This window comes from Natrix helvetica, assembly GCF_964273705.1.
Source record: "Natrix helvetica genome assembly, chromosome: 5".
NCBI classification, from domain to species: domain Eukaryota; kingdom Metazoa; phylum Chordata; class Lepidosauria; order Squamata; family Natricidae; genus Natrix; species Natrix helvetica.
The window spans coordinates 147,715,880-147,734,028 of NC_138551.1; the positions used below are offsets into that span (position 1 = coordinate 147,715,880).

The 18,149-nt window shown below is 47.0% G+C and overlaps 2 protein-coding genes across 8 annotated transcripts in view; one reads left to right on the top strand and one right to left on the bottom strand.

Annotated features, from left to right (window-relative positions):
- Window positions 1–9,514, bottom strand: part of CA6 (carbonic anhydrase 6) — a 261,946-nt gene extending 252,432 nt beyond the window's left edge. Inside the window, exon 1 of the mRNA XM_081954962.1 lies at window positions 9,493–9,514. The gene's annotated coding sequence lies outside the window, so the exon portion shown is untranslated. The remainder of the gene's footprint in view (window positions 1–9,492) is intronic.
- Window positions 1–18,149, top strand: part of RERE (arginine-glutamic acid dipeptide repeats) — a 291,780-nt gene that overhangs the window by 181,208 nt on the left and 92,423 nt on the right. For all 7 annotated transcript variants that reach the window (XM_081954888.1, XM_081954889.1, XM_081954886.1 and 4 more), the window contains 3 exons: window positions 12,164–12,212; window positions 13,077–13,201; window positions 14,975–15,074. In XM_081954888.1, coding sequence (XP_081811014.1) covers window positions 12,164–12,212; window positions 13,077–13,201; window positions 14,975–15,074 — 274 coding nt within the window. The remainder of the gene's footprint in view (window positions 1–12,163; window positions 12,213–13,076; window positions 13,202–14,974; window positions 15,075–18,149) is intronic.

The following is an 18,149-nucleotide window of genomic DNA, read 5'->3' on the forward strand; positions in this document are numbered from 1 at the left end:
ACGGGATGGAGGGAGGGAGGGAGGGGCGGCTGGCCCGGGAGGAGGGATTGGTGGAGAGTGGCTTCTTCCCCCCCCCCCCAGCCCTGGTTGCATGTCCGAGAACGGGAATTTGGCCGCTGCCGACATGCCCGGCAGCTCCTTCTAAACCTGTCTGTCCCCTTCCCCTCCTTTTCCTCCTGCAAGGGGGGCTGGGGTCAGCCCCCGAGCCCACCTGCTCTGTCCCGGTGGTTGCAAGGGCTGGCGGGAGGGGGGGCCCTCCGAGAGGGGGAGGGAGGAGAGCCGTAGCGCCCATCGCCATTGGCTGCCATGCGAGAAGGACGGGACGATTCTGACAGCCAGCCGGCCTGCTTGCTTAGCTGGCTTGCCTGGACGGGCTGGGACTCCGGAGTGGAAAGGGGGCCTTGAGGGGAGTCTTCTCCTCTCCCCCCCCTGCACACACACCTTCCCCCAGGCAGGGAGGGGGGAAGGATGCTGCTAGATGGCTAAGCCCCCCCCCCCCATTTTGGAGGGGGAGCTGTGACATCTCTCCAGATTGGCTGCTCTGGGAGCACATCCATCGGGGAGAACTTTCCATGGGGTGGAGGAAGTTGCACCCCGCCTGCAGGGACGGGGGTGCAATGCCTCCCCTTTCAGGGAAGGTGGGCATGGATCCCCACTCAGCTAAGGGGGAGCATCCAGATTTTCTGCAACCGCAGGATGAAGCATTTTTTTCCCCATAAATACAGCAGAATACAGAGGCGGAAGTCCAACGGGGATGTGACGAGCCTGGTCACAATACAGGCCCTGCATTCGGTTGCCCCCCTCCCCCGCGGGGACCACCAGGCAGGGCAAATCCAGCTGTTGCAAAGGGACAGACAGAAAGAATTGGGGGAAGCCCTCACGAGATGAGTAGCACCTCTCTTAAGAGCAGCCAGATTGTATACTGTGAGGGTCTTCAAATGGGTGGCTTTTGGGGGGTCTGCGTGGAGTTGGGCATATTGGGGCAGCTAACGAAAACCAAATGACTAGTCCTCAAGGCGAAACTTTTAAAGTGAAGGAATAGCCATGAGCAGTTACAGGTTAGGACTTTGGAATACCAACGTGTTGTGTCCCCACTCCTTGCTCCTCTTGAATTCTTTACCCATCTACCGTGATGCATCTTATATTGAGATATCCATATATATTTTTTTGCAATTTTTGGGAGATGTGAGTGTTTTGTATGTGCTTGGGACGGGGGGGGGGGAGAAAGACAGAGAGAGAGAGCAAGAGAGAGAGACACACACAGAGAAAGACAGAGACAGAGAAAGACAGGGATAGACAGAAAGAGAGAGAGAGAGAAAGAAAGAAAGAGAGACACACACACAGAGAAAGAGAGACAGAGAGAAAGAGAGAGAGAAAGACAGAGACAGAAAGACAGAGAAAGAAAGAGACACAAATACAGAGAGAGAGACAGAAAGAAAGACAGAGACAGAAAGAGAGAAAGAAAGAGACAAATAGACAGAGAGAGAGACAGAAAGAGAGAAAGACAGAGACAGAAAGAGAGAAAGAAAGAGACAAATACACAGAGAGAGAGAGAGAGAGACAGAGAAAGAGAAAGAGAGAAAGAAAGGGAGAGAGACAGAGAAAGAGAAAGACAGAGACAGAAAGAGAGAAAGACAGAGACAGAAAGAGAAATAGAGAAAGAAAGAGAGACAGAGAGAGAGAGAAAGAGGGAGAGAGAGAGAGAGATTGCATTCTTTCAAAGGCTCATTTCTTTTTGCTCTGGATTTTAGCTGTTACCTGGATAATCCAGACAGTCATAAACCCCGTCAAGGTCCATAGTGTGTATTTGTGGAAGAGATTCTGACACTTGTTCCTTTCCACTTTCCCCCATTTTCTGCAACCATGTGTATTTTATATATATATGTGTGTGTGTGTGTGTGTGTGTGTGTGTGTGTGTGTGTGTGTTACAAATAGCTCGAAATGGATCTATACTAGTCTCCCTTTATTTTATCAGCACAAATACAACATATATATATATTCCTGCATGGGGATTATTTCTTTTTAGGATTGTTACCACCCTGCGATTTGCTTTGCTTTGGAGGGCTGTGTGACCTCCACCAGAGTGGCTCCACTCCTCAAACCATAGATTTAGCATCGTTCAGATAAAGTCGGTCACATCCCGAGAACGGGCAATACGAGAGAAGCTTTCAGAAAAGGCAGGATTTTTATCTCGAAGGACACCTGCGATCCAGAAAAGTCAAAACATCAGTTCGAAGGATTTCTTTTTCCCTCCTTTCTGTTTAATTTTGTTTCATAACTCTTATTTTGGGAGCTAAGTGTCGGCTGTTTGCGTTGCGGTAGAAATTAAAAATTCACCCACGCTATCCCGAAAGCAAAATCCGTGGCTTCCAACTGTGGTTGAGAAGCAAATTCGGACAAATTATTGGCTCAAATTATTCCAGTTTTGCAGGAGATCAAACGTTGGTCTCTTCTCTTCCCCCCCCCCAAAAAAGGGGGGTTCAGGAAGTCCAATAATATCTGTATTGAATTTTTGAAATTTAGAGACTGCTTGTGGTTCCTAATTTGGATAAGCATTTGTTTCATTTTATAATTTAAATACCTATAATGTTTCGGGTAAAGTGGCAAGGTTGATTCATTTCCAACAATCTTACCCCGAAAAATGCCGGCTTAAAAGTACGTTTAGTTTCATCCTTGCGCATTAAATACTGAGGACAGTTTTCATCCATATGAGATGGATATGTCGTATTTCATCCATATTGACGCGAGGGGAAAAGCCGAATGAATTCCTGAATATTTGAGAGGGGGTCCCATCCAGATTCCCCTGAGAATCTCTTACCATCCGATGTCCGGATCGCTTTCGCTCACCGAAATCCTGCTGAGGATACAACATGGCTTGGCTGGTTTCATCAAAACTACTGTATTTCCCCGAAAATTAGACAAGGCCTTATTTGCTTTTGACCCCCTGGAAATAAATGCTTGGCCTTATTTTCGGGGAGGTCTTATTATTTTTGAGGTGCAGGGTGCGGCGAGCGTGGTCAACTCATGGCTGCGGCTGTGGGGCAATATTTTTGTGGAGGGCTTATTTTCAGGGGATATTTTTAGCGCATGCACTCAAAAGTCCGATTTGGCTTACTATCCAGGGAGGTCTTATTTTCAGAGTGTTCCCTTAGGAAAGAAATGGAGTGGGGGGACGGTTGTATCGGCCTCAGTTCCTCCTCCTGTGAAATGGGGGTGCCTTAGTGGAGAACGGAAGCATTAGCACCTCCACAGGACAGGTGGGGGAAGGGGAGAGCAGAACGGACCCCTGGGTTACAACACAGCCTGGATGTGTGTGTGTGTGTGTGGAGGGGGGGATTTGTGCATCCTTAAAATTGTGCGTCCATCGTTGAGTCTCTGGGAGCATTCAAGCACTGGAAGCCCCCCACCCACCCCCCAAAAATGAGGGTCTCACCTGGTTCAGGAGATTCCCATCATCTCAGTGTTACAATGGAAGCATCAGGGTTTGATGCTGGTTTGGCCTCTCCCCAAGGGGGCTGCGAGCTTTCCGGGGGCTTGTGCAGCTCCTGACTTAATGGATCCTTCTGTGAAATGGGTCCAATTGGGCCATGCCACCACGGCAAGGAGTGGAGTGAAACGCACCCTCTCCCTGCATCCAAAGATGCGTGTGTTTCTTGATCTGGTTAGCCATTGGGCATCAAAGCTTGCTGCCCTCCCTGCCCATCAAGAGCAGTTCCCTCCGGGTGGAGCGCCCCCTTCCACCCCCACCATGTCCCGGTGGGAGGGGGAGGCGCCTTTCTCCCCCCCCCCTTCATCCTTTTTGATATTCCTTTGCGGTCCAGCCTGTCCGTCCCCTGTTGTTATTTGATAGGCGACAACGTTGCCATAGCAACAGGTTGCTTCCCCCCCCTCCCTCCCTTTCCGCCCCCTCCCCTTCCTTCCAAAGGAGGGGGGAACATCTTGTCATTATATTTCATCCACTGCGGCTGGAGGAAAAGGCTGAAATATTAAGTTGGGGGTTGCCATGGCGACCACTTTTGTGGCATCGCGCGGGTTTTTTTTGCCTTCGGTGTCGGATTTCGCAACCCCCCCCCGCGCCCACTCAACCCCCCCCCCCTCTCTTCTTTTCCCCTCTTTTTTTCCTCCCCGCGTCCTTTCCAGCCCCCTCCTCAATGCTTCTCTCCCCCCCCCCGGCCCACGGAATAAATAAATAAATAAACCCTGTGCTTTTCTCTACGATAGACCACCCAAATATGTATGCATGCACGTATTCCTCGTTCACAATTTTTTATTTTATTTTTACATTTAAAAAATGCCTCTTTGGTTTTAGCTTTATTTCTCTCCCCCCCCCCCTTCCTCTAGTGGGAAAAAAAAATGGATTTTTTTTTCTAAGGCTGGGGGAGCCGTTCGAAATAGTTTGTCGTCGTCGTTGTTTTCAAATCCCTTTAAAAATGACCCAGGTGAGAAATGGGCAAAATTGAAATTTAAAAAACAAATTGTACATTTTTTTGCCGGTGGCTCTCTTTCCCCCCCCCCCCCGATTCTTGGCTGATGGCGGGTGGTGAGCTGCGAGTTCAAAATCACAGCCCGCCAACTCTTAATGTGACTCAGACCAAGGCTCTTTCCCCGCATGCACCCGCTTGCTCAAGGCCGACCGATTCCATCTGGGGATCAGATCACGGCTAAAAGATGCTGCCCGCTACCACAATCCCCCCTCTGCCCCCACTTCCCCCGTTTTCCTCTTCCACCGTTCGTGCCAGGAAAAAAAACCTGCAATAAGGGTAACACATACTTGGTTTTACATATCCTAACGGCAGCTAGGATCGTATATATACACAACGTTGGGATTATTACAACACGGGGACTATTCTGACATGGGTTAAAGGACAGATCTTGAGGTTAGAGGAGGGGAAATATGGTATATGCGAGAGAGAAAAACAGAAGAGCAAATATTTGGACGGCCGTGCAAGCGATACCACAGTGGAAGATAGTATATACGTTGTAAAGATGGTTGACATTATTGCGTATTCGTTTATATATACAGTACGTGATTCTAATGACGATGGCGATATTTGCGTGTTAACGCCGCGGACGCCTAGAGAACACACTCTATAAAATATAAGAGAATAAACAATATTGCAGGGGTGAAAAAGAATCATCTATCTCCCAGGTAAATCCTTGGCACCTGCCAAGGAAAGTCAAAATCAGAATGAAGGATTTCTTTCTTTCTTTTTTTCCTCCCCTCCTTCGGCTAATTTCGATCGCATCTTTCGGGACACTTTGGTTTCGTAATCCCATTTGTGGGACTACTTGCATTGCAGGGAAATTAAAATTTCAAAATTCCAAAGAAGTGAATTTGGAGAGATTTGTGTGTGTGTGTGTGTGTGTGTGTGTGTGTGTGAGACTGCCTTTTACTCTGGAGGCTCCATAGAAACTCCTCTCCTGTGGATTTTCCCAGCCTGCTTTTGAAGTCGTCTTTGAAAGTTTTGGGGTAGATGTCTTTTATTTATTTTTTTATTTCCATCCCACCTTTGTATAAATAACTCAAGGCGGTGAACATAGCTAATGCTCTGGGGGAGGGAGATGGGGGGGGGGATCCTTGGTGCTCCCTGAGCTTTCTTGCTGACGTTTCGTTACCCAACTATGCGACATCATCAGTTGCTAGTAAGGAGTGGGGTTTGCTTTCCGTTTATAGTCTGGTGAGCTGCCCGTCGGCGTTGGTGGAGATAGTCTTCAGAGATTCTTTAAATTGGGGCCATTCACTGATGGCACTTTGGCAGTTTCTTGATTGCGGCATTGTTTACTTCATTGTGGTCCGAAGTTAACCTTGGTTCACTTTCGTTAATCAAGGTTTAAGTCTTTAAGAAGTTTAAGTCTTTAAGAAGAGGTTGGAGAGCCGTCTGTCTGAAACGGTATAGTGTTTCCTGCCTAGGCAGGGGGTTGGACTAGAAGACCTCCAAGGTCCCTTCCAACTCTGCTATTGTATTGTAACTAGGCCCGTGATGGGGAACCTAAGGCACATGTGCCACAGGTGGCACACAGAGCCCTCTCTGGGTGGGCACGCCAGCAGTCACCCCAGCCCAGCTCCACTGCGCATGTGCGTGCATGCCTGATCTTTGGGTCCCTGCCATGCATAAGTGGGGAACAGGACACATGCAATGCGCTTGCTGTTCTCTTTCCTTGCTTTTTTTCCCTTCCTGCGTGCCTTTCCCACGATGCCCTCTCCTCTACCTCCAGACCCATCCAGCTCTCTATAATACAATACAATAGTAGAGTTGGAAGGGACCTTGGAGGTCTTCTAGTCCAACCCCCTGCCTAGGCAGGAAACCCTACACCATTCCAGACAAATGGCTATCCAACATCTTCTTAAAGACTTCCAGTGTTGGGGCATTCACAACTTTGGAGGCAACTTCTGTTCCACTGATTAATTGTTCTCACTGTCAGGAAGTTTCTCCTCAATTCTAGGTTGCTTCTCTCCTTGATTAGTTTCCACCCATTGCTGCTTCTCCTGCTTTCAGGTGCCTTGGAGAATAGGTTGACTCCCTCTTCTTTGTGGCAACCCCTGAGATATTGGAAGACTGCTATCATGTCTCCCCTAGTCCTTCTTTCTCTTAAGCTAAACATACCCAGTTCCTGCAACCGTTCTTCATATGTTTTAGCCTCCAGTCCCCTAATCCTCTTTGTTGCTCTTCTCTGCACTCTTTCTAGAGTCTCCACATCTTTTTTACATCGTGGCGACCAGAACTGGATGCCGTATTCCAAGTGTGGCCTTACCAAGGCATTATAAAGTGGTATTAACCCTTCACGTGATCTTGATTCTATCTCTCTGTTGATGCAGCCTAGAACTGTGTTGGCTTTTTTGGCAGCTACTGCCCACGGCTGGCTCCTATTTAAATGGTTGTCCACTAGGACTCCAAGATCCCTTTCACAGTTACTACTACTGAGCAAGGCACCACCTATACTGTACCTGTGCCTATACTCTACCTTTCTTTCTGCCCCCAGACATGTTGGAACTGCATCTCCCAGCCTCCCCAGCCAGCCCCAGCCTGACAAATGAGGACACAGTAAAATTAGGGTGCCTCTCCTCTTCACGCATTCCTCCCCCCCCCATTTGGGGTGCTTCCAAAACTTTTGAGAAGCAGACGTGACCCGAAATCTGGGCACATCCTTAATGGCGGGAAAGTTACAGGTAGTCCTCAACTTAACGGCCACACTTGAGCCCACCGAAATTTACGGTGTTAAGTGAGAAATTTGCTAAGCGAGCTTTGCCCCATTTTACGACTTTTCTTGCCACGGTTGTTAAGTGAACCACGGCAGTTGTTAAGTAAGTAACAGGGTTGTTAAGGGAATCCAGCTTCCCCTTCCCCTTTGCATGTCAGAAGGTCGCCAAAGGACGGCCGCGTGGCCCTGGGACACTACAACCGTCATAAAGAGGAACCAGTTGTCAAGCATTCGAATGTAAACCATGTGACCACAGGGATGCTGCCACCGTCATAACTTTGAAAAATGGACATCAGTCCCATTTTTCAGTTCCATTGTGACTTCAAACCGTCGCTAAGCAAAGTGTCGTAAGTCAAGGACTACCTATATTTTCCAGTTCCATCAACAGAGACATTTAGAGTGGTGCGGTGCCCTTGAAGTGGAGCTCTCGCCTCGCAATCAGGAGGCTGTGAGTTCAATCCTAGGTAGAGGCAGATATTTCTCTCTCTGTGGGTACAGTGAGAATATATCTGCTGAACAAAACTCCGCATTGGCAACAGGGAAAGGCATCAGGCCAGTAAACACTCTGCTAGCTCCATTCAGTTGCTCAGCCTCCACCCCGCTAAGGGATTATGGGGTCGTTAAATGATGATGATGATCAACAGGGACCTTTAGAGTGGTACGGTGCCTCAGAGGTGGAGCTCTCGCCTCGCAATCAGAAGGCTGTGAGTTCAATCCTAGGTAGAGGCAGATATTTCTCTCTCTGTGAGCACAATGAGAATTTATCTGCCGAACAAAACTCCGCATTGGCAACAGGGAAAGGCATCTGGCCAGTAAACACTCTGCTAGCTCCATTCAGTTGCTCAGCCTCCACCCTGCTAAGGGATTATGGGGTTGTTAGATGATGATGATGATGATGATGATGATGATGATGATGATGATGATGATCAGCAGGGACCTTTCCCCCCTCCCTCCCTCCCGCCAAAATTCCCACTTTCCCCCCAGCCTTGTCTCTCTCGCAAATCCAACGTCCTATTTCTCTTTGGAGCACATCGCATTTAGCTTTCGCTTCTTAGCCCGGGGTTACATCTATGGGAAAGTTTGTGCTAAAAGAATGCAATATATGACACATAAATGCTCGGTCGTGCCGGTCTCGGTCTCTGGCCTCCATTCCCTCCTCCGATCCGAGCTTGCCAAACCGACAAAAAATCCACAGGCTTTTCTCCGGTCCCTGCGAAGAAGATCACAAGGTGTGTGTTTGTGTGTTTCCTTTTTGTTGTGTGGTTGGGTTTTGTTTTGTTTTGTTTTGCTTGCTTGCTTGCTCTTGTCGTTAGAGGCTTTCCTGGGCAGGGAGCCATTGTACCCAAAGGTGTCGGAAGAAAAGACCGAAGCTCCGTGCGGCTTGTTTTTTCTAACGGTGTTAAAAAAACAGAGCCAGACTTGAAGAAAAGGTGACATACACCCAGCTTTGCCTGCCTGCGGGAACATCGGTTTCTATTCTTGCAGGGTTTTTTTCCCCTCCTTCTTTACATAACAATCCAGCTTTTCAATTTCTTGCCTTGCCACGAACTCCAGAGAGAGAGAGAGAAAAAAGAGAGGAACATAAGACCGGAGCGCGCTCGGCTGCCCACCTTTCCCATTTTGAAATCAATCGGGCACAGGAAGGGACCCTCGGGTATGCAAGGTTGGCACATGCAACCTTGAAGAGAAAAGGGGTCGTGGGTTTGGTTTGGTTTTGCAAAATTGAAGGTTGATCTGATGCTAGCCGACACATGTGCAATCGGAATAGGTTGGCCGGCCTTCCGTTAGAATAGAAAATAGAAAAGAAATAGGATAGAATAGGATAGGATAGAATAGAATAGAATAGAATAAATATGGAATAGAATTGAATAGAAAATATGGAATAGAATAGAAAATATGGAATAGAATAGAATAAATATGGAATAGAATAGAAAATATTGAATAGAATAGAATAGAATAGAATAGAATAGAATAAATATGGAATAGAATTGAATAGAAAATATGGAATAGAATAGAATAAATATGGAATAGAATAGAAAATATAGAATAGAATAGAATAAATATGGAATAGAATTGAATAGAAAATATGGAATAGAATACAATAAATATGGAATAGAATAGAAAATATAGAATAGAATAGAATAAATATGGAATAGAATTGAATAGAAAATATGGAATAGAATACAATAAATATGGAATAGAATAGAATAGAATAGAATAGAATAAACAGAGTTGGAAGAGACCTTGGAGGTCTTCTAGTCCAACCCCCTGCCTAGGCAGGAAACCCTACACCACTTCAGACAAATGGCTATCCAACATCTTCTTAAAGACTTCCAGTGTTGGAGCATTCACAACTTCTGGAAGCAAATTCTGTTCCACTGATTAATTGTTCTAACTCTCAGGAAGTTTCTCTTCAGTTCTAAGTTGCTTCTCTCCTTGATTAGTTTCCACCCATTGCTTCTTGTTCTACCCTCAGGTGCCTTGGAGAATAGCTTGACTCCCTCTTCTTTGTGGCAACCCCTGAGATATTGGAAGACTGCTATCATGTCTCCCCTAGTCCTTCTTTCTCTTAAGCTAAACATACCCAGTTCCTGCAACCGTTCTTCATATGTTTTAGCCCCCTAATCATCTTGGTTGCTCTTCTCTACACTTTTTCTAGAGTCTCCACATCGTTTTTACATCATGGTGACCAAAACTGAAATACCGTATTTTCCCCGAGTATAAGACGCTCCAAAGTATAAGACGCACCTAGATTTTGGGGAGGAAAACAAGGGAAAAATATCTGCCTCTCAGCAATTTGCCTCCTTGCAACAAACAGCCCAGACAATATACGCTGTTTGTAGTGTTACATTTCAGACTATACTTGTACAGATGCTGTTAAAATTGATGTGCTTTCTGGAAGTATAGCTATTTAAAGTAATAGCATTTTTTAAAGCAATAGCACTGGGCCTCTTCAGATCGAGCATTTATTTTAAAAAGCTTCTTCATTTTGTTAAGTTGTCTAGAAAAATTAATAAAACAGTCTTTAAAAAATAAGTCTAATAATTTGAACATTCTATAGGCATTTATAGTTGTTGACTTACCTCCTTGCAGCAAACAGCCTGATTAGCACAAGAAAAAAAAAATCTGCCTCCCAGCAATTTGCCACCTGGAGCAAACAGCAAGTTTCACTTTCAATTTCTCCCGATCATCAGCTGTTTCAGGCTGCAGGGATTGCAATAGACTATTGAAGCCTCCGCAAGCTCGATGGCTGCAACCAGGTAAATTGCTGGGAGGCAGAGGCCAAAGGGTTGGGGCCGTTTGGTGGGTCTACATTCAGTGTATAAGACGCACACAAATTTTCATCCTCTTTTAGGGGGGTAAAGGTGCATCTTATGCTACGAAAAATACAGTAAGTTGGCCGGCCTTCCTCTACATCAGGGTGTCAAACTCAAGGCCCGGGCGACGAATCCGGCCCAAGGGAGTACTTCGATCTGGCCTGAACTAAAAGATATAGATTCGCACTCTTGCCAAACTCGAAACTCTGCCTAGCCCACGCGAGGCTGGAGCCACAGAAGACTTGAGGTCCACCTGCCCGAGGCCTCCTCATCCTACGTGACAGCTTCAAACAATGACAGTTCCCGGTCCTTTCTACGATTTCCAACCAGGTTTACCAGCCCATCAAAACTGGATCAGTCTCCCACCCGATGCCCGCTTTTCTCCCAGAGTCCGCAAATTTCCCAATTACGCTGTTTTGGTGGGAAGCACATCTCCCATCATTGGTTGCATCCACCCCAACTTCTTTCTCCGCGTAAACAAGGCAGATAAAAATCTGTGTGTTTTATTTTTAAATTTAAATCGGATTTTTATTTTTATCATTTATTTTCATGAAATGCTTTTGGATGGAAAAAAAAATCTATCTCAAGACAGTTTTCTATTTAAGATACATTAATAATTTAGTTCGTTCAGCATGAAATGGAGCTTAGTTACGTAGCACGAGGCTGTATTTTCTGCAATATTTACACCTTTTGGTAAACAGGGAATCCAAGCTGTGCAAACTGAGATAACATGCATTGCATTGGATGCATTCACACAGTTTCACGGGAGAGGTGACAATGGCTCTTTAAAGATTATGATTTAAATCGAGTTGATTTAAATCAGGCCTTTTTCCTAGTGATTTAAATCAAATTTTTTACCTTTCCTTCCCTCTTCTTCCTTCCCTCTTCTTCCTTCCCTTCCCTCTTCCTCCTTTCTTCTTCTTCCCTCTTCTTCCTTTCCTTTCCGTCCCTCTTCTTCCTTCCCTTTCCTTCCCTTTCCTTCCTTTCCATTCCTTCTTCCTCCTTTCCTTCACCTTCCCTTTCCTCTTCTTCCTTTCCTTTTCTTCCCTGTTCTTCCTTCCCTTCCCTCTTCCTCCTTCCCTTCCCTTCCCTCTTCTTCCTTTCCTTTCGGTCCCTTTCCATTCCTTCTTCCTCCTTTCCTTCCCCTTCCCTTCCTTTCCTTTTCTTCTCTGTTCTTCCTTCCCTTCCCTCTTCTTCCTTTCCTTCCCTTCCTTCTTCTTCCTTTCCTTCCTTCTTCCTTCCCTTCCCTTCCCTTCTCTCTTCTTCCTCTCCTCTCCTCCCCTTCCCCCTTCGCTTCCTGAATGTTAAAACCCAAGGATCACATGCTGTTCCCCATCATCTTCTATCCAGCACATGTCCACCAATAGCTTCTCCGTTGCACTGTGGTGAGCCCACTCTAAACATAACCCAACTTTCTGTGCCTTTCGAGAGCTGTTGCGCCTCCTGTTCCAGTGACATGCAGCAGAAGGAGGATTCGTTCGAGTGCTGCGCACGGGGCACCTGTGGCATTCCCTCCAGCAACGCAGTTCCTGTGTGGGTGGGGGCTGCTGGGAGTTGTAGTCAGTTGAGGGCTGCAGCTTTCCCCATTGTCTTGTACTCGCGGCCCAGTCGATCTGTCTTAACCCTTCTGTGTCTTTAATTTGCAGGAGGCTGAACAGCACCCAGGGAGAAATCCGGGTTGGGCCCAGCCATCAGGTAAGGTTGCCCCCAGCATCGCCTCACTGTGCAGTTTGATTTTTCCACAAAAAGCCATTCCAACAAACCATGTTTGAAGAATTGGTGTTGCTTACAGCCTGTTCTGACCGAGGCTTCCCAGGAGCCTGAAGCAAACTCCTTGTCCCAACAAAAACCCATTTTATTACTTTACTATGAATTCCGCTCATTCACACTCAGATAAGTTTTCAAGGGAGGATTTACGGTCACAGACCTTCTCTGGCTTGGAGAGCTGCCAGGCCGATCTCTGCAGAACTTGGCAAGGAATCTCAGGGAGTCACGAACCAATTAAACGAACTAATGGTCTCCTGCAAACTCCCCTCCCCTTTCGCTCCTCTTTTATGTCCTCTGGGAGGGGCCGTTCATCGTCCACCTGTGGCCTTACTCCCAAGTTGACCCCTGTTCTTTAGCTCTTCCCTTCGTCTGGCCGCTCTGCGCATGCGCACACTAAGAACAGGCTCCAGCTGTTCTTCTGCCTCACTGATGTCTGACTCTGAAGGCAGCTGATAACTGTCAGACGGCCCTGGCCTCCTCTCTGCCTCCGACACAGAGCCTTCCCCAGACTCCAGGACTAGCCCATCTTCCTCCCCAGCCTCCTCACTCTCCGAATCTGCTGCCAGCTCCACTGGTGGGCCACAACTGTGCGTTTGGATGCCCTGCTTGGTTGTGCGAAGGCCCTTCCTCTCCCCACAGGGCACCGAGCCCCTTTTCTTTACATCTCAAGACTTTCTCAACTTGGAAAGTTTGCTTTAACCTCCGCTTTTGAAAAGTTCGCCTCGCGTGCCCGCGCGAAGGGATGTGACGGGGGAACGTTCCTCTGATTTTTTTCTGCCCTCTTCTTTCCAGGCCAAGCTCCCCGAGCTGCAGCCCTTCCCTTCTGGAGATGGGGACGCGGTGACGCGTCATGAAGAGCTGGTCTGGATGCCCGGAGTCAACGATTGCGATCTACTCATGTACCTGCGGGCGGCCAGGTAAGAATCACTTTCGGAAAGCAACCGGCCTTCCTTCAGATTGGGGAGGAAGCTTGGAAAGCCGGGGTGCTTTTTTGGGAAGAGAGGTGGGCTGCACTAGGCTGTCCCACGAGACCTGGTTTTTCCCCCCACTTTCTGATTCGTTTCAAAAGCGGGCGCTGTCCCAGCAAGAGAGCTTAGATTTATATGCCGCTCCGCAGTGCTTTTACAGCCATCTCTAAGCAGTTTACAGAGTCAGCCTCTTGCCCCCAACAATCTGGGTCCTCGTTTTACCCACCTCGGAAGGACGGAAGGCTGAGTCGATCTTGAGCTTGTCAGGATCGAACTCCTGGCTGTGGGCAGAGTTAGCCTGCAATACTGCATTCTAACCACTGGGAGGGGGGTGGGTGGGAAGGAGGGAAGGAAGGAAGGAGGAAGAAAAAATAACAATAGCAGTTAGGCTTATATGCTGCTTCACGGCCTTCTCTAAGAGGTTTACAGAGTCAGCCTCTTGCCCCCAACAATCTGGGTCCTCGTTTTACCCACCTCGGAAGGACGGAAGGCTGAGTCGATCTTGAGCTTGTCAGGATCGAACTGCTGGCATTGGGCAGAGTTAGCCTGCAATACTGCATTCTAACCACTGGGAGGGGGGTGGGTGGGAAGGAGGGAAGGAAGGAAGGAGGAAGAAAAAATAACAATAGCAGTTAGGCTTATATGCTGCTTCACGGCCTTCTCTAAGAGGTTTACAGAGTCAGCCTCTTGCCCCCAACAATCTGGGTCCTCGTTTTACTGACCACGGAAGGCTGAGTCAACCTTGAGCCAGTCGGTTAGGATCGAACTGCTGGCATTGGGCAGAGTTAGCCTGCAACACTGCATTCTAACCACAAGGGAGGGAGGGAAAGAAGGAAGGAAGATAGCAATAGCCCTTAGACTTATATACCGCTTCACAGTGCTTTTACAGCTCTCTCTAAGCGGGTTACAGAGTCAGCCTCTTGCCCCCCAACAATCTGGGTCCTCATTTTACCCACCTCGGAAGGACGGAAGGCTGAGTCAACCTTGAGCTGGTCAGGATCGAACTGCTGGCCGTGGGCAGAATTAGCCTGCCCTACAGGCAGTCCTCAAGCTACGACCGCAATTGAGGCCAAAATTTATGTCGCTAAGTGAAACTTTCATTAAGTGGGGGGTTTGCCCCATTTTACGACCGCTTTGTGCCACGGCTGTTAAGTGAATCGCTGCCATTGTTAAATGAGTAACCTGAAAGGGGATGACGTGACCGTGGGACACAGCCGTGGTCATAAGTATGAACTAGTTGCCAAGCATCTGAATTTTGATCACATGCTCATGCTACAAAGGTGGAAAGTCTGTGTGTGTGTGTGTGTGGGAAACGGTCATAAGTCCCTTTTTTCACCGCCGTTGTAACTCTGAATGGTCACTAAATGATCACTGAATGGTCACTAAACTGTTGTAAGTCGAGGACCTCCTGAACTGCATTCTAACCCCTGCGCCGCCACTATAGGGACTCTCAGCTTGCAACAGTTCATGCAGATTCCCTTAACTGTGGCCAAAGGGTCATAAAATGGGCCGTGACACAACTAACCGCTGCCTCGCTCAGCGACTGAATTTCTCTTCTCCGTTGCGGCCATCAGTCGAGGGTTACCTGTAATCCCTGTTTTAAGTTGAGGGTTTAGCTTGGTAAAAAAAAAAAATTACCCCTCAATATTGTTTTGGCTCTACTCGCTACTCGCTAATTTTAGCCACCTGCTAAAATTCAAATTTTCTGTTTGGCCCTCGAAGGAGCATGGCGGCTTTCGCAGGGATGTGCGACGGCGGTTCGACGGAAGACGGCTGCGTGGCGGCTTCCCGGGATGACACCACTCTCAACGCCCTCAACACAGTAAGAAGTCAACTTCCGCCTTTCTTTCCAGAAATAAACGTTTGAGCAATTCGTGCCTCCCATCCCATCCCAGGTTCTTCTTTGCAGGGTTTTCATAGGCCGGTCCCTGCTATTGTGTGGGACAAGGAGCCACTGACTTCTCTCGGGAAGTGAAAAGAGAGTTGAATTACTTGAGCACATGTTGGATCAGGGACTTGCGGTCAGGGGAGGCAAGGGAGGCAGAGCCTCACCTCTCTTCATGAAATAATAGTATATAATATTATATACGTTCCCATTTTAAGCCCACGCTTGAAGATGGCAGGTATATATATATATATATATATTTGTGTTGTATTTGTACTGATAAATAAATAAAGGGAGACTAGTATAGATCTATTTCGAGCTAATTAGCTCTCATCGGCTAGCCATACCCTTACTGGGATTTGAACCTGGGCTGTATTATATCTTAGGCAGGAGTCTTAGCCACTAAGCCACAGGCTCTCCTCCTTATCAGTTGAGCCAGGGAAATAGGTATGTATTTGTGTTACAACCCCTGGTATGCCTAAATATGGGAGGAAGGTCACTACTCCCTCTTTCTGTCCTTCGGCTCATCACAAATGACACAAATACATATATATATATGTAACACAAATACATATAATATTATATACATCCGTCCGGCCGCGCCCGGGAGCTGCGGAGGCAGAAATGTTGTCGGCGCTCCCGGATGACGAAGCCACGAAAGCGACTGGGGAACGACGAGAACCTTCCTGCCTCTGATGGACTTTGCGCGCTCCTCGTGACTGCAATATACGTCCAGAAGTGGCTTTTGTGGCTAATGGGGTTTGGGCTTCCAGCCCAACAGCCCCTGCCACTTCTGGACGTCTATTGCAGTTGCGAGGAGTGCGCAAAGTCCAGCAGAGGCAGGAAGGTTCTCATTGTTCCCCAGTCGCTTTCGAGGACTGCAGAGCGCGAGCCAGCGGAGCACGCTCAGGAAGGCGGGGAATGGGATCACGTGTGCTGGAGGCTGAGGCAGCCTCGGCCTCCAGCACACGTGGTCCCATTCCCCGCCTTCCTGATGACGTCACCAGCCTCACCAGCCATAAACCTCACCGCACGTCACTGTGTTGGATTATCCCCTCTTAGGCGGTGCATTCCCCCCCCCCTTAGGAATTGGGTTCTTTCGCTTAGGGGTGACTCATGATCCTCAGAAAAATAACCTTTTCCATTAATCTAGAAATCTAAAAGCCAAGTGCCACTCACGTACCATCACGAAATCTCCAGAACCGTAAAGGCTACAAACTTGAAATTTGGCGCATAGGTTCCTCTTGGCTTCTTAGGCGCTCGCTAAGAAAACTCGGAGCATTAGTATTTCTTATATTATTATTATTATTATTATTATTATTATTATTATTATTATTATCATCACGCTCCAATGCTAAGGAATTAGACGTTCTACTCCCCCTCCCCACCCCGAAAAGAACTCTGTTCCAACTGCCTTGTGGGCGTGGCCAGCGTGTGACTCATCCAACCTGCCGGCTGGGATGAGGACCAATGGGGCCAGCCTGAGGGAGAGAAGGGGATAAGATAGGAGAGCCCTCTGTGGGGCAAGCTTGAGGGGGAGAAGGGGAGAGGAGAGGACGATCGGTCGTAACTACTCATCAATGTTCAAGCTTTAACTGTCCATTTATCAATCCGAATCACATAGTTCGGTAGCGAAGCACAGGTATCCGACCGAATAGTCTGAAAATATATATATTTCTTTTCTGAATAGTTAAGAGTCAGCAGTTCAACAGACCAGCTCCAGACCTGGCTCAAAAATGCCAGGCAGGGAATGAAAGCCTTCTGTGTTCAAAATCCTGCCCGTGTTTGGGTCCACCTTGTGAATTTTAGGCAGACAGACGGGTCCAACCCACAGAGCAGAGGGCAGGAGGGGAGAAAGTTTAGGAAGGGAACTGTAGAATAACCGAACTGGCATAGAGGCTTGCTACAGCTCTCCTCCTCATTGTAAGATGGTTGCCCTTGGCTGCTCTCCAGCCCACTTGCGACACCTGGCTAGTTGCTGGGGTGCCCTTCAGACGTTCGCTTGAAAACCTCCGGGATTTTTTGCCTGCTCAATACTGTGTGATATGCATCCAAGGGTGAAGGTTTTCCCAAGGTGAATGGGCAGGGAGGGGAAAGGGGAAAAGGATGGGGTAGGGAACAGGGATAGAGAATGGAAAAAGGACTAGGAAAAGATGTGAGAATGGAATAGGAGTAGAATAGAATAAGGAGTAGGAAAGGATAGGAGAATGGGAGTAGAATAGAATAGAATTAGGAATAGGGATGAGTAGAGTAGAATAGAAAATAGAATGAGGAAGAGGAAGAGGGTTGAGTAGAGTAGAATAGAATAGGGAATGGAATAGAAGAGAAGGGAAGAGGGAATAGAATAGAATAAAATAGAATAAGGAATAGGAAAGGATATGAGAATAGAATAGGAGTAGAATAGAATTAGGAATAAGGAAGAGGAAGAGGGTTGAATAGAATGGAATAGAATAATGGAATGAAAACTAGAATAGAATAGGAAAGGATATAAGAATGGAATGGAAGTAGAATAGAATAGAATTAGGAATAAGGAAGAGGAATAGGGTTGAGTAGAATAGAAATAGAATAATGGAATGAAAATATAATACAATAGAATGCAATAAGGAATAGGAAAGGCTATGAGAATGGAATAGGAGTAGAATAGAATTAGGAATAAGGAAGAGGAAGAGGGTTGAATAGAATGGAATAGAATAATGGAATGAAAACTAGAATAGAATAGGAAAGGATATAAGAATGGAATGGAAGTAGAATAGAATAGAATTAGGAATAAGGAGGAATAGGGTTGAGTAGAATAGAAATAGAATAATGGAATGAAAATATAATACAATAGAATGCAATAAGGAATAGGAAAGGATATAAGAATGGAATAGGAGTAGAATAGAATTAGGAATAAGGAAGAGGAATAGGGTTGAATAGAATGGAATAGAATAATGGAATGAAAACTAGAATAGAATAATGGAATAGGAAAGGATATAAGAATGGAATATGAGTAGAATAGAATTAGGAATAAGG